Source organism: Vulpes vulpes, chromosome 14 (assembly GCF_048418805.1).
Source record: "Vulpes vulpes isolate BD-2025 chromosome 14, VulVul3, whole genome shotgun sequence".
Taxonomy (NCBI): Eukaryota; Metazoa; Chordata; class Mammalia; order Carnivora; family Canidae; genus Vulpes; species Vulpes vulpes.
Genome location: NC_132793.1, coordinates 30,928,494 through 30,944,690, shown reverse-complemented (window position 1 = coordinate 30,944,690; position 16,197 = coordinate 30,928,494). Strand labels below are relative to the sequence as shown.

At 44.1% G+C, this 16,197-nt stretch overlaps 1 protein-coding gene across 3 annotated transcripts in view; it reads left to right on the top strand.

Annotated features, from left to right (window-relative positions):
* Nucleotides 1–16,197, top strand: part of RASSF2 (Ras association domain family member 2) — a 43,278-nt gene that overhangs the window by 13,019 nt on the left and 14,062 nt on the right. For all 3 annotated transcript variants that reach the window (XM_072736301.1, XM_072736300.1, XM_026012327.2), the window contains exons 3-4: nucleotides 12,040–12,130; nucleotides 14,712–14,787. In XM_072736301.1, the coding sequence (XP_072592402.1) occupies nucleotides 12,072–12,130; nucleotides 14,712–14,787 (135 nt within the window). In that variant the 5' untranslated portion in view covers nucleotides 12,040–12,071. The remainder of the gene's footprint in view (nucleotides 1–12,039; nucleotides 12,131–14,711; nucleotides 14,788–16,197) is intronic.

Sequence of the window (16,197 nt, the reverse complement as noted above, 5' to 3'; positions counted from 1 at the left end):
GGCACTGGAGTTTGGAGGAGCCCAAAGCCCAGAACATAGGAGATTTTGTCCTCTTTGAAGGGAGCTTTGAATGCCACCTCCCACCTCCTTGAACTTCTAGAGTGCCTAATATTTGCCTTCCTCCCCGGAAGCCAGGCTGGTGACTTCCAAGGGCTTGCGTGGCCCCTCATTTATTCTTGGGGGGGGATTGCTGGAGACACTGAGAGGGAGAGGGTCTGTGGGAGGGAAGAGGGAGGGGTCCCTTCATGCCACAGCTGCAGGGCTCTGATTGGACCAGGGCTCTGGCACAGCTGCTTCTCCCGGCTGGAGGGTGGGTGGGAGAAAGTGGATTGCTTGTGAATCTTTTTTTTTTTTTTTAAGATTTTATTTATTTACTCATCAGAGACACACAGAGAGAGGCAGAGACACAGACAGAGGGAGGAGCAGGCTCCCTGTGGGGAGCCTGATGCCGGACTTGATCCCAGGAGCTTGGGATCACGCCCTGAGCCAAAGGCAGATGCTCAACCACTGAGCCACCCAGGTGTCCCTGCTTAGTTGCTCCTGAGTCCAGAGAAGAGTCTCCGTGGGACAACGCCTGGGAAATTCAACTCCCACCTCCCCCGGGGCAGCTCTCAGCCCCAGACAGCCTAGATGGGGGTACAGAGGCAGGCCAGCCTGTCTGAAGGGGGGACAACTCTGTGGAGTTACCCCCACCGCAGAGCCCCCCAGGATCAGGCTGTGGCTGGACTCCCACAGAACCCTGCTCACTGAGCACCGTCCTGCTTCCCTCACTTGCTTACACATTTCTCTTGAAGATGCTTCCTCAGTAACTCAGGTGTCCCCAAAAATCCTTGTTTGGGGCCTGCTTCTAGGAATCCTTTTGCCTGAGACATCAGTAATCCACTCCCTCCCTTGAGAATGTAGTGATAATGGGAAGATTCATAGGAGAGAGGCACAGGCTGGGGGCTGGGGTCCAGAAAGGGGACGCTCCAGGCCCAGGAGGTGAAAGAAACACCAGAGGGATGGTTTCTGCGTGGTGCTAAGTGCTGTGAAGGACAGGCTGAGTGTGAGCACCTGTCCCCTGACACTGCCCAGGGGCAGCGGGGATACTTTGAAGGGGTGGCTAAGTTTTGGATAAGGGTCTAGGGAGCATGTGAGTTTGCTTGGGTCTGTAGAGGAGCACAGGTGTACTCACAGAGCTTGAAAAGCAGGCCCAGAAAGTTCTCTGTGGCTGGGATGTCATCACCTCCAATGGCTTTTAGGAACCTTCCCATTGTCAAAACGTTGTCTTGGATCTTAGGGAAGGTTGTACAAGCAGGAAGTAATGGAGGGGTCTTCCCGTGAAACACACTAGGTTCCACTAGCAAGGCACATGGTACTGCCCAGGCATTTGATGGAGCCAAGGAGAGCCTTGAACATTCTGCCAAGGCATGAAGTCAGTGCCAGAAGGAAAGACTGACTAGCTGGTGGCCCCAGTGGGTCTCCAACGTGACTGAGGCCTGGGAGGCCCATGTCCCAACCTGGCAAGCCCAATGACACACACATCTCCAGACATTTTAGCAGACATGCTTCCATATATATTTTGCCTCTCAAAGTCTTTTTCTTTTTTTTTTTTTTTTTTAATTTTTATTTATTTATTATAGTCACAGAGAGAGAGAGAGGCAGAGACATAGGCAGAGGGAGAGAAGCAGGCTCCATGCACAGGGAGCCCGACGTGGGATTCGATCCCGGGTCTCCAGGATCGCGCCCTGGGCCAAAGGCAGGCGCCAAACCGCTGCGCCACCCAGGGATCCCTCAAAGTCTTTTTCTACAGGAAAGTTGTACTGATTTAGAATTCTTGAGGGGTGAAGGACTGTGTTCCTATGGGGTAGGAAGGTTTAAATATGATACAGGCTTCCAAAAAGCAGCTCCACGTTAAAAATTATTTTTTATGAATAATTAATAATTATTTTTCTATAAAATGTGTGTCTCGTGTCAAAGTCATCCTTTCATTTGGGTCCCTTTCTCTCCCTTCTTTTTGAGTGGGGAGCTGTGAGCTGTTTCAGTTCTGTGTCTGAGATGCTGGCCCACAAGGGAAGCCCCACCTGCTCTCTCTTCCTTAAAGAGTTGGTACCACTTTCGGTGTTCTCAAGGCACCGTGGAAGCGTTGCTTGTAAATGATTCTCACAAGGCATTTTGGAGTCTCGGAGTCCTCCATAGATTCTTTTTTTTTTTTTTTTAAGATTTTATTTATTCATGAGAGACACACACACACACACAGAGGCAGAGACAGAGGCAGAGGGAGAAGCAGGCTCCATGCAGGGAGCCCGAGGTGGGACTCGATCCCGGGTCTCCAGGATCACGCCCTGGGCTGAAGGCGGTGCTAAACCGCTGAGCCACCCGGGCTGCCCTCCTCCATAAATTCTTGATAATATCAGAGAAGGCAGAAGAGTTGGAACCAGCCATCTGAACAAATCCCTCACTCCAAGGCTGCAGATTTTGGCACGCGCCCTGGGAGGAAGTGTCCCACGGAATGTACATTCCGGCCCCATCAACCATCTTCCTCTGACCCTTCCTTATGTGAGGAACAATACTCTGTTTAAGGAATATCAGACTGAACTCTAAATTTCCGGCCCTTTGTTAGCTTTGCTGCTGTGTTTGCCTTAAAGTGAATGTCCATTTAGCTGGTTCCCCTGCCCCCCCGCCGCCCAATTGTACCCCACCCCCCAAACCCCAACTGATTGGAAGTAGCCCGTGATTTGTGGTGCTGGTTGGAAAATTTCTGAAGAGAGATGCAGATGTTTTCCTTGAGACAGACAAAGAGGGGATTGGGTCCTAGAATCAGTTACCTATAGTTTTAATTCAACAATGTGGTAGGCTTTAAGTATTTTTCCTAAGACTCCTAACTCAAGATTTGAAAAAGTAAGAAAAAAAGTGGGGAGAAGTTCAGGTTGGAGATAAAGATTGGACAACATGAGCCAGTAGGTCTGATACATAGTGATGGCCTTGCTAAGATCACCCGACAGGTAGCGATGGAACCTTGGAAGATCCTCACGTTTGGGCCATCAGACTACTTGAGTTATACCAATCTGGCAAGAAAAAAAAAAAAAAGTGATTAAGGAGGTTGGACATCTTTTCATAAGTCTATTAACTATTTGTATTTATTTTTCTGTGAATTAACTGTTCATATTCTTTGCCCAATTTCCTATTGGGTCTAGAATCTTTTTCTTAGGGATTTATTAATTTTACAAATTAGGGGATCCCTAGGTGACTCAGTGGTTTGGTGCCTGCCTTTGGCCCAGGGTGTGATCCTGGAGTCCCGAGATCGAGTCCCACATCAGGCTCCTGGCATGGAGCCTGCTTCTCCCCCTGCCTGTGTCTCTGCCTCTCTCTCTCTCCCTCTCTATCATGAATAAATAAATAAAATCTTAAAAAAAAATTTTTTTTACAAATTAGTGGCCTTAGCCCTTTGTCATATATATTATAAATGTTTTCTCCCAAAACACATTTCTCCCAAAAAACATTTCTCCCAAAAGTCATTGACTTTTGACTTTGGATAGGGAAAAATTTTATTTCTAAACAGAAGTTGGAAATTTTTATAGATTGGTTCCATTTCTTTTTTTTTTTTCAATTGTGCATTCTGGATTTTGGGTCTTTCATAGGAAAATTTTTCCCACTTCAAGTTTATATATATCCTGTGTTTCCTTCAAGCATTTTATGTTTTAATGTTTAAATTTTTTATTCATCTATGATATTTTTTGGTGGAAGGAGTAAGGGACCTAGCTTCCCCAGCTTCCCCTTTCCAAAGGCCATTCATTTGTCCAACAACATTTAAAATAAGATTTTATTTATTTATTCCTGAGAGAGAGAGAGAGAGAGAGAGGCAGAGACACAGGCAGAGGGAGAAGCAGGCTCCATTCAGGGAGCCTGATGCAGGACTCGATCCCGGGACTCCAGGATCATGACCTGAGCCAAAGGCAGAGCTCAACCACTGAGCTACCCAGGTGTCCCTCCAGCAACATTTTAAAAATTAATCTGTCTTTCTCTTACTATTTAGAAATGCACCCCACATTCTATGTTCCCAAATATATTTGGGTCTATTTCTGTATACCATATTGTTTCATTGATTTGCCTATTTTTTCTCAAGTACCAACTAGTTTTAATAACTGTAGAGAAGACTTAAATTCTCTAATTGGCATGCTCAGTAGATTTAAGAGGGCGTGCTATCAAAGGGAATTGTCTTAAGAACAGGACAGACTGCTTTCAGATGCAAAACAAAATTACTAAATTATAGCTTACGATGGAGGCAGTGAACAAAAGAGAGAGTCCTGCAGAAAATCTGATCTGTGAATTAGAAGATTAGCTGCAGAATTAGAAGGAAAAGAAGGAGATGGAAGATTATGAATAAAAGTGATGTGATTCTTGGGGGATGGGAGCAGGGATGGAAGGACGGATGGGTAGATGGACAGACATAGGCCGGGCACTGCTAATCTGATTTCTGCACCAGCCAGGCTGTGGAATTGAATTGGCTGAGGTTCCCCCATGACTCTCACAGGTTGCTCCGGGTTTTCTTCCTTGGGCTCCTACCACCAGCTCCTGGTTCTGTTGACCAGCCTCCTTTTCAAGGCACCTTATTCTCTTGGCTTCCAGGGCAGCGTGTCTCCCTCCTCTTCCAGGGACTTTTATTCCTCTGCCCATCACGGACCTACTGGACGCATGAGAGCCCTGCTCCCTCAGCCCTCTATGCTGTCCTACCTCCCTCGCTGGGAGCTCCATGCTGTCACCTTCCTGGGCCACAGACCTGGCTGGGCTTGTTGTCATCTGCACCAGAGGGTTCCATGGGTATGTCTCAAAGCCAGCCCATGTTCCTCAACTTGGCACGTGTGAACGTGGCACTACTCCCGTGTCGCTGTCCTCGCCGGCAGCAGCCTGGGCAGCATCCTGGGCTCTGCTTCTAACCCCACAGCGAACCTGGCAGCAGGCCCTTTCCCAAACCTTTTTATTGGTGCATCACAACTTTTCCCTCCATCTCTTTAAACCCTGCAGACATGTGACTCTGCCCCATCGCCCCCTCCCTGGGTCAGGCCCCTGCCTGCCTCTGTTCTCTTCCACAATCCTTTCTCAAAGTAGGCAGGATGGGGCAACCGGTCTGAAGTTCAAGTGCGGTCACACTCTCCTCTTGTTTCCGTGTGGCCACTGTAAAAGTGATGCTAGACGGGGTGGTTTAAAACAACAAATTGATTCTCACATTCTGGAGGCCAGAGGTCTGATGTCGGTTGGTTTCCTGGGGCCCAAACCCTGGTGTCAGGAGGGCCTTGAGGGGAAAATCATTTGCTTGCCCTTCTGACCAGGCGAGCCTTGTTCCTTAGCTCATGGCCCCTCTCTGCATCCCCATCCAGCATGGTACCTCCCCGCGCCCCCCAGCTGGGGTCAGTGTGCCAGAAACTCCCTCTGCCTCTCTTACAAGGACACTTGTAATTACATTTCGGGCCCGCCCAGGTAACCTAGGATCATCTCCCCATTTCAAGGACCTCAATTTAATCACACCCAAGGGGGGCCCTGTACCATATAAGGTAACACTCAGACTCCAGGCGTAGGACCCTAGTATCTTTGGGACCTTTATTCAGCCTACCACACCTCCCATGGTACCTCAAACTCCTCGACGTGGTCAAGGTCCCAGAAGGGCCCCGCCGCATCTTGCACAGCTCTGGGGTGCATGCTTCTTCCAGCTTGACTACTCTGCCCTGCACTTTTCCAGCTCCACCTCATCCCTGAGGTCTCAGCCTAGAGCTTACTTCCTCCAGCATGCCCCTGGGACCACCCCGCCCCCAAGTCCAGATTAGGTGTCCTTCTGTGTGCTGTCATAGCACCTGCTTTCCTTGCTAGAACAATCTCCTCTCCATCTCTTATTACATTTTGAGGGCAGGGCTGTGCCTGGTCATTTTGCTGTTGAATCACCATCAGTAAATGCAAACGTGGCACGTTAGGCACACAATAAATGTTAAATGTGGAAATTTAAAGATACATAGAAAGGGTACTTTCTTTTTTAAAATTTAAATTCAATTTACTAACATAATCTGTATTATTAGTTTCAGGGGTAGAGTTTAGTGATTCGTCAGTTGCACACAACACCCAGTGCTCCTTATATCATGTGCCCTCCTTAATGCCCATCACCCAGTTACCCCATCTCCCCACCCCCTGCAACCCTCAGTTTGTTTCCTAGAGTTAAGAGTCTCTTATGGTTTGCCTCCCTTTTGTTTTGGTCTTAGAAAGGGTACTTTATTTTTTTATTTTTTTTTTAAATTTTTTTATTTATTTATGATAGGCACACAGTGAGAGAGAGAGAGAGAGGCAGAGACACAGGCAGAGGGAGAAGCAGGCTCCATGCACCGGGAGCCTGATGTGGGATTCGATCCCGGGTCTCCAGGATCGCGCCCTGGGCCAAAGGCAGGCGCTAAACCGCTGCACCACCCAGGGATAGAAAGGGTACTTTAAAAAAAAAATGGGTACTCATCAGTTATGGGTAATTGTTATTTAAAAAAAAAAAAAAAAAGCAACTTTCTCACCAGTCTGATTCTCTTTCCTTTTTCCTCCTCCTCCTCCTTTTTTTTTTTTTTTTTTTGCAGGGATCCCTGGGTGGCTCAACCGTTTGGTGCCAGGGCATGGTCTTGGAGTCCCGGGATTGAGTCCCACATTGGGCTCCCTGCATGGAGTCTGCTTCTCCCTCTGCCTCTGTCTCTGCCCCCCACCCCCACCTCTCTCTGTGTGTCTCTCATGAATAAATAAATGGAATCTTTAAAAAAAAACCACATACATTTATTATCTTAGGGTTCTGTAGGTCAGTAGCTATGGGGGTCTCACTGGAATAAAATCAAGGTGTCAGCAGGGCTTTGTTCTTTTCTAAAAAACCCAGGGAAAAATACATTTGCTTGTCCTTTTAAGCTTCTAGAGGCCACCACATTCCCTGGGTTGTGCCCCTCTTCCTCTAGCTTCAAAGCCAGCAAAGCCAGCAACAGCAGATTGTTTCCTTTTCATGTTGTATCACCATCACACTGGCTTTTCTGCCTCCCTCTTCCATTTTCTTTTATATCATGGCGAAATACACATAAAATATGTATCAACTTCATCATTTTTAAGTGCACAGTTCAGTGGCATTAAAGATATTCGCATTGTTGTCCTAGCAACCCCCCATCCATCCACAGAACTCTTAAGGTTGCAAAATGAAAACTCTACTTGTTGAACACTAATTCTCCCTCTGCTCCAGCCTTGGCAACCAACTTTCTACTTTATGCTTCTATGATGTTGATGCTTTGAAGACTTCCTATTAGTGGAATCATACAGTATTTGTCCTTTTGTTGCCAGCTGATTTCACTTAGCAGAATGTCCTCAAGGTTCTTCCATGTTGTAGCACATGTCAGAATTCCCTTCTTTTTTAAGGCTGCATAATATTCCATGGGATGTGTCTACCATACATTGTTACTCCATTCATCTGTTGATGGAGACTTGAATGGCTTCTACATTTTGGCTATTGTGATTAATGCTACTATGGACATGGATGTATAAATATCTCTTCAATATCCTACTTTCAATTCTTTTGGATACATATCCAGAAGTGGAATTGCTAGATCATATGGTATTTCTATTTTTAACTCTTTGAGGAGCTGCCATTCTGTTGTTCACAGTGGCAACACCATCTTACATTCCCACCAATAGTGCACAAGGGTTCCAATCTTTCCACATCCTTATTGACACTTGTTATCTCATGTCTTTTTATTGTTAAACATTCTAACAAAAATATGATGGTATCTCATTGTGGATTTGACTTGCATTTCCCTAATGATTCTGATACTGAGCATATTTTCATGTGCCTGTTGATCATTTGTATGTCTTCTTTGGTAAGATGTCTACTTAGGTCCCCTGCCCATTTATTAATTGGATTATTTGGTTTCCTTTGCTATGGAGTTCTATGTGTTCCACATATAATTTGGATATTTTTTTATTAATTTTTTTATTTATTTATGATAGTCACACAGAGAGAGAGAGAGAGGCAGAGACACAGGCAGAGGGAGAAACAGGCTCCATGCACCGGGAGCCCAACGTGGGATTCGATCCCGGGTCTCCAGGATTGCGCCCTGGGCCAAAGGCAGGCACCAAACCGCTGCTCCACCCAGGGATCCCTATAATTTGGATATTAACCCATTATCAGATGTATGGTTTGCGAATATTTTCTCCCATTCTGTAGGTTGCCTTTTCATTTTGCTGATTGTTTCCTTTGTTGTACAGAAGCTTTTTAGTTTTATGTAGTCCCATTTATTTATTTCTACTTTTGTTGCTCATGATTTGGGTGTCATATACAAAAAATTGTTGCCAAGACCAATGCCAAGGAAATCTTGTTCTGTTTTCTTCTTCAGAGTTTTACAGTTTCAGGTTTTACATTTAAGTCTAATTCATTTCAAGTTAATTTTTAAAAAGGTAGGCTGCATACCCAACATGGGGCTTTAACTCATGATCTCAAGAGTCACATGCTATACCAGCTGAGCCAGCCAGGTGCCCCTCAAGTTAATTTTTGTGATTGGTGTAAGGTAAGGGTCAAATGTCATTCTTTTGCATGTGAGTTTCCAATTTTTCCAAAATTCATTGAAGAGACTGTTCTTCCCCAATTGAATATTCTTGGCTTTCTTGTCAAATATTAATTATATGTGCATGGGTTTATTTCTGGGCTCTAAATTCTGTTCCATTGGTCTATGTGCCAGCGTCATACTGTTGTGGTTGCTAAAGCTTTGTAGTACAGTTTGTAATCAGGAAGTGTGATGCCTCCAGCTTTGTTCTTTCTCAGGATTGGTTTGGCTATTTGAATTCTTTTGTTGTTCCATATAAATTTCAGGATTATTTTTTCTGTTTCTGTGAAAAATGCCACTGGAATTTTGATTATGGGATTATGTTGATTAAGAGATGACGTTGGGTAGCATGGACATTTTAACAATGGTTTTCTGATCCATGAACATGGGATATCTTTCCATTTATTTGTATTTTTTTCAATTTCTCTCATCACTGTCATTTAACTTCCAGCGTACAGATCTATCACAAACTTGGTTAAATTAATCCTATTTGGGCAGCCTGGGTGGCTCAGCAGTTTAGTGCCGCCTTCGGCCCAGGACCTGACAATGTTACTTTCTTTCCTTTTATTTACTTTTACTGTCTGATTGCTCTGGCAAAGATTTTCAGTACTGTGTTGAGTAGGAGCAGTGAGAGTGGGCACCCTTGTCTTGCTCCTGGTCTCAGAAGAAAAGTTTTGTTTTTCACCATTGAATATGATGTTAGCTGTGGGCTTGCCATATCTGGCTCTGTGTTATGATTAAGGTACATTCCTTCCATACTTAACTGGTTTGAGTTTTTGTTGAAAGGATGTTGAATTTTGTCAAATGCTTTTTCTGCATCTGCTGAGGTGATCATCTGTGATTTCCATGTGTGGAACTATCCTTGTATCCCAGGGATAAATCCCACTTGATCATGTTGTATGATCTTTTTCATGCACTGTTGAATTTGATTTGTTGAGAATTTTTACATTTACACTCATCAGGTATATTGGCCCGTGGTTTTCTTTTCTGGTAGTATGTTTACCTGGTTATAAGGATATCAGAACAACGCTGGCCTCATAAAATGAATTTGGGAATGTCCTCCCTCTTCAGTTTTTTGAAAATGTTTGAGAAGGACTGGTATTGATTCTTCTTTAATGGTTGGTAGAATTCACCACTGAAGCCATCTAGTCCTGGGCTTTGCTTTGCTTTTCAAAACCTGTGAGGTTTTTGATTACTAATTCAACCTTACTCATTATTGGTCTATTAGATTTTTTTTTTTCTTGATGACTCAGTCTTGGTAAGTTATATGTTTCTAGGAACTTATTTTTCTAGGTTATCCAATTTGTTAGCATTTAATTGTTCATAGTAGTCTCTTAAGGTCCTTTTTATTTCTCTAGTGTCAGTTACAATGTCTCCTTTTCATGTCTAATTTTGTTCATTTGCGTTTTCTCTTAATCTAGCTAAAGGTTTGTCAATTTTGTTTATCTTTTCTAAAAACCAGCTAGGGGATCCCTGGGTGGCTCAGAGGTTTAGTGCCTGCCTTCGGCTCAGGGCATGATCCTGGAGGCCTGGGATCAAGTTCCACATCAGACTCCCTGCATGGAGCCTGCTTCTCCTTCTCCTTCTACCTCTGTCTCTGCCTCTCTCTCTCTCTCTCTCTCTCTCTCTCTGTGTGTGTGTGTGTGTCTCTCATGAATAAATAAATAAAATCTTAAAAAAAACAGCTTAGTTTCATTTATCCTCTCTATTGTTTTCCTGGTCCCTCATTTATTTCTGCTCTGATCTTTGTTATTTCCTTCCTTCTTCTAATTTTGGGCTTAATTTATTCTTTTTCTAGTTCCTTGAAGTTGTTTATTTGGGATCTTTCTTTTTTCTTAATGTGGGTATTTATTGCTATAAAAGTTCCCTCTTAGAACTGCTCTTGTTGTATCTTATAACTTTTGGTGTATTTCCATTTTTGTTTGTTTCCGGATATTTTTTGCTTTAATTTTGATTTTCTTTTTGAACCATTGGTTGTTTAGGAGTGTGTTGTTCAATTTCCACATATTCATTGATTTTCCAGTTTTCCTCCAACTGTTGATTTCTAGTTTCATACCATTGTGGTCAGAGAAGACACTTGATATGGTTTCAATCTTCTTAAATTATGAAACTTTTCTGTGTAATTTATTTTGAAATGCATAAAAAATAAGGTGGATTGGGGCAGCCTCGGTGGCTCAGCAGTTTAGCGCCACCTTCAGCCCAGGCTGTGATCCTGGAGACCCAGGATCGAGTCCCACGTCAGGCTCCCTGCATGGAGCCTGCTTCTCCCTCTCTCTGTGTGAGGCAGAGCCTGTGTCTCTGCCTCTCTCTCTCTCTGTCTCTCATGAATAAATAAATAAAATCTTAAAAAAAAAAAGTGGATTGTTGACTAGATAAAGGAGTGTAGAGCTGGACGGATGTGTGATAAAGAAAAATAATAGTAAGCGTTAAGGGTAGAATAGCCATACACACATGGCTGTTCATTGTGTTATTCTTCATCTTTACATTTGAAAATTCTCATAATAAAATGTTGGAAAAAACTTTTGGGTAATGCTATTACCCAAAGAAAGCCGATCCTTCATTCATTAATATACAGATATACATATGCCCGAGGTTCTTAACTGGGGGCAGTTTAGCCCATAGGGGATGCTGGGTAATGTCCAAAGACATTTTTGATTGTCATGACTGGGTGGTGCTGCTGGCATCTAGTGGGTAGAGGCCAGGGTGCTGCTAAATATCCTCCAATGCACAGGACAGCCCCCACAACAAAGAATGATTTACTCCCAAATGTCAGTAGTGCTGAGGTTAAGAAACCCTGACATATATATTTGAATATCTGAATATATATATCCATTCATATAAATGTATGTATATGCATATTTTATACTTACATATATATATTTTTGCTTACATACATTTTAAACAAAATTGAACTCATAAAAACAAAAAAACAAAAAAACAAAATTGAACTCATGGTTTTTGTAATGTATTATCATTTTCCCAGGTAATTAATTGCCTTTTTAACATGATTATATTTTAATGGTGATTATAGATGTATATGCTTGATTTATTGAGCCCAGCTCTATTTGGGCATTTTTAGGTGGTTGACCAATCTTTAGTGTACTGTAGTCAAATTTGAACCTTCCCAGTCAGACAAATCTCTATTCTGTGTTGTGAAGATCTCTTCAGGGAAGAATCATTGGTCACCCTTGGGACCACCTTGGGTTTCAATATTCTTTGTGACTGGAGTATTTGTTCTGGGGCTGTCCAAGGGTTGTCATCTCTCTTTTGGGTGTTTTTCCCCCAGAGGCTGTGGTAAGCAGAGAAAGCAGCCAGCAGTGTGATATCTCACCAACCCTGGGTCAGCCCAAGCTGCGGATCTGGGGTGGCAACAGAGAGTCATGTGTCCCCTCCCCTGGCCCAAGTTCTGCTGAGTTCCTTAGGACCCAACTTGACTTTGACCTGTGTCTTTTTTCAAATATAGGTCTCCCCTTCTGATGAAAAGAGAACAGAAGAATGGACTATAGTCACCAAACCTCCCTAGTCCCATGTGGACAAGATAAATACATCTCCAAGTAAGATTTTTTACTTTAGTCTTATGTCCTCAGTGGCCAGTCCCACGTGGATGGAAGCCCCTGGCAGAGGAGCTTCTTCTGTACCTGGCTGACAGGGGCTTCTGTGTGTGAGAAGTAGTGAAGCAGCTGAGTGTGAACCAGTGAAAGCATAGCAGGGTTGGTGTTGTAGATAAAAACACGACCCCAGAGACTGGCCAGGGACAGCAAATAAAGGGGACCTTCAAGACACAGCACTTTTGGGGGCTCAAGAGAGATGGTGTCCTAGAGGACTTGCAAGAAGAGGAAGTAGTGGCGGCTGCCCACTGTGCTGTCTATTGGTGTCCCCTGAGGGAGTCCCAGCTGACTTGTGTCCCTGTGCTGCTGGGGTCCTGACTAAAATGGGCACAGGTGCCCCTGAATAGGAGACAGTTTCATTGCTTTATATGCACTAAAATCTCTTGAGCTCATATTTTTTGCCAATGTGAGCCAAAATGGATGTTTTCAAATGATAAGTTTGAGGACATATTTTTATGTCCAGAAGAGAGATTTGTTCATACTGACTGCTCTCTATCTGAACTGAATGTTTAACTTATCTGAGACCAAATTGTTTTAATTCCTTTACACATATTTGGCCATATACAGACACACAGTTGTGTGAACTATGGATCGTTCCTATCTCTTCATTGAGGGATTGCCCCGGCGACCTCCACTGGCCAGTAATTTTAGATCTGTGTGTTCAAAAGTACCAAACAGCTTTTGTGTTAAATTATTTGGAGTCACATTTTTCACTAATTCATTTAGGCTTGCATAGAATTACTCTGATTCTTCTAGGTTTAACTTGTCAGGAGCTTCTTGGAATTTCAAGCCCGCGTTGACCTCTCGTGTGGCCCCAAATTGCTGCATTGAGTGGCTGGATTCAGAGAAACCAAGCTTTGTGGCCTCTTGCCTGAACATAGGCAAGAGCACATGGCGACCTCTTCAAGGCCCTCGTTTCCTGGCTCTCTTGTGCTAGCATGCACTTTCAGATAAAACTTGAGCAGTTTTTTCTTAGGTTTGATGAGGGCTTCTCCTGATCACAAAGGTGGGAAGTCCTTGCTCCCTCTTGTTCAGTAGAGGTGTGTTTCCAAGGCCCCACCTGGCAACCAGGGGATTTAACAGCTAAGGAGACCTGATACAAGGCTTCAGAGGGACGTTTGCAAATTAAGAAATTTTTAAAATTTTATTTATTTATTTTAAAGATTTACTTATTTGGCAGAGAAAGAGAAAGAGAGAGAGAGAGAGAAAGAGAGAGAATAAGCAGGGGGAGTGGCAGGCAGAGGAAGAGGGAGAAGCAGGCTTCCCACTGAGCAGAGAGCCCAATAGGGGGCTCGATCCGAGGACCCTGAGATCATGACATCTGAGCCAAAGAAGATACTTAACTGATTGAGCCACCTAGGTGCCTCTAAGGTTTATTTATTTAAGCACCCAACATGGGGCTTGAACTCATCACCTTGAGATCAAGAGTCACATGCCCCTCCCACTGAACCAGCCAGGCATAACCCCCCCCAATTTTTTTTTAAATAAACTGAAAGAGCACTTAGAATAGAATAAAGAGATAAAAAGTCGTAGAACAGCATATTGCCAGGGCCCAGAATCCCCTCATATTCCTTTGTGGTACTGTTCCCAAGGTGAGCTGCTATCCTGAATTCGAGCACCCATTTTAACTTGATATAAAAGACATCATATAATACATGGCCTTTGGTCTCAGGCTTCTTTTACTCAACATAATGTCTGTGAGTGTCATACGTGTTGTGTGCCACTCATTCATATTCTTGTTGCTGTGTAATATTCCACTGTGTGGCTACAGCTCCCTTTATTCGTCCGCTCCACTGTCGATGGAAGTTTGTAAGTTTTTTTTTTTTTGAGATTTTATTTACTTATTCATGAGAGACACACAGAGAGAGGCAGAGACATAGAGGAAGAAGTAGGCTCCCTGTAGGGAGCCCGATGGGGGACTTGATCCCAGGACCCCAAGATCACGACCTGAGCCAAAGGCAGACACTCAACCACTGAGCCACCCAGGTGCCTGAGTTTGTAAGTTTTTTAACATGCCATAAGGTCATGTCTATGAAGCATAAGTCAATAGGTCCAGACGACCTGTCCCTTTTAAATTTCTGAACAGCTAGAAGTCTCATGAAAGCCTGCAATTGTCCTGATCTGACTCACAGCACCCGTGACAGAGAAAAGAGTGTCGAGGCTAGAGAAACCTTGTCTGTGGACTTAATAGTGTGTTTACCTCTAGGAATCTGTGCCTTATTGAGGATTGTGTATGTGGCTTGAGTTTGGAGAGTGTTGTCAGAGCTGCCAGCCTTTGTTGGCTGGCATGGCCTGCCTTGCTTTGCTGGAGGTGTTCCTTACACTCAGTCTGTTCTAGGTGGGGTCTATTCTTGACCTGGATCCTGGGGAAAGATGAGGCTGTGTGTGTGTACGTGTGTGTATACATACGTGTGAGCAGACACCCGGGCTGGGTGAGAGGTCAGGTTAAAGGTGAGAAAAGAGGGAACAGCTGCATTACAAGTGGCTTCAGCTGAGAATGTTACACCTGTTGTATTTTTCCCCTTAGGAACGAACTTCTCCTGCACCTGAAGACCTACAATTTGTACTATGAAGGCCAGAATTTGCAACTCCGACACCGTGAGGTAAGGAGTCCCTGGGGAAGGCCTGTAGGCTGGCCCAGTCTGTGTCCATGTCTCCAGGGTCTAGGGGTTCCTGCTTGTCCTGTCCCCTGAGTGGCCCCTCATTTAAGGTGTTAGCGGGAGTCCCTGGAGTTCTTTGGAAGGAGATCCTAGGCTCATTTCATTCTAAAGAGGTTGAGCTTTTCTGTTCCAGAGACATTCCTGGGGATGTGAAGCTGGGCTAGCATCTGCTTCAGAGGGGGTCCTCCCCTCCCGTGGCTCTCAAACAGGCTTCTTCTTGGGCAATTCAGGAATCTTACCCAGGCCTCTGTGTTTACACATTTGGGCCCACGTCTGATAGCTGCAGCAAATGGGCAAGTCGTGTCAGCTTTGTGTGGAAACACTTGGCCCCTCCCCAAAGCAGTGGTCTTCCGAGGGTCCCTTCTTGGGATGCTCTTTACTCTCCATGCAGTTTTCCCCAGCCCCCATCCCGAGTCTAACTTACTCATCCCATATCCATTTCTATAAAGCCTGTTATCAGGTAGATGGTGAGTTACATAGGAGCCAGGTAGGGTAATTTATACTCAAGTGTTCTAGACTGATAAGATATGTGTAATACCCTTCCAAACACATTTTCACATTATCAAGCCATGGTGATTTAATCCATAGAAACAGATATCAGATGGTAGAATTTCAGCTACTCAGGCAGGCTGGTTGGGGAGAGTATGTGAGACGCAGTGGCTTTCTCTGTGTCCCTCAAACCAGTCCATGTAGACAAAGTCCTACTTTGGGTCAAATTCTGTCCTAAAATTATGTGATGTAAAAGTAGTGATGCTAGGCTTAACCAGCCTAGAAGACCATATATATATAACCTGTTCTTAAATAAAGCCTTTCCCCCTAAAATCCCCACATGCCTGAAAGTTCTTCTACTCCTCTCCTGCCTTCTTTTGTTCTCCCCTCCCTTGCTGGGAATAATCCTGGGATCCCAGTCCATTGTTCATTGGGCAGGTGTCATCTTGATCCATACGGCTGTCCTGAAGACGTGGCTGTGGCCCAGGTCTAACGTCTGTGGGTTTTTCTGAGACTTGAGAAAGAAGGCCTGACCCTTTTAGGCATTGTCCTTAAAGCTTCTCCTAATGAGTGGCTGGGCCATTCAAAAGATTTTGGTCCTTGGACAGCTTTTCTGCCATGTGTCCTATAGAATAAATTTTCAGAATGCTCCAGGATTAAATAGAGACTCATTATAATAAATGAGACTCATTTCTTTGAGATAAGACATGCAGATACCCTTAGAAGGGTCTGACATTTAACTTGTTAGCAATCAACAACCCTTGAGTATAAATTTGGAATTCTTGGAGGATTTATTCACCTCTTGGAGAGCCATAATGTAGCACATTAGCTAATTAAAGGCTCTGGAAAGTTGTGCTGGTAAGA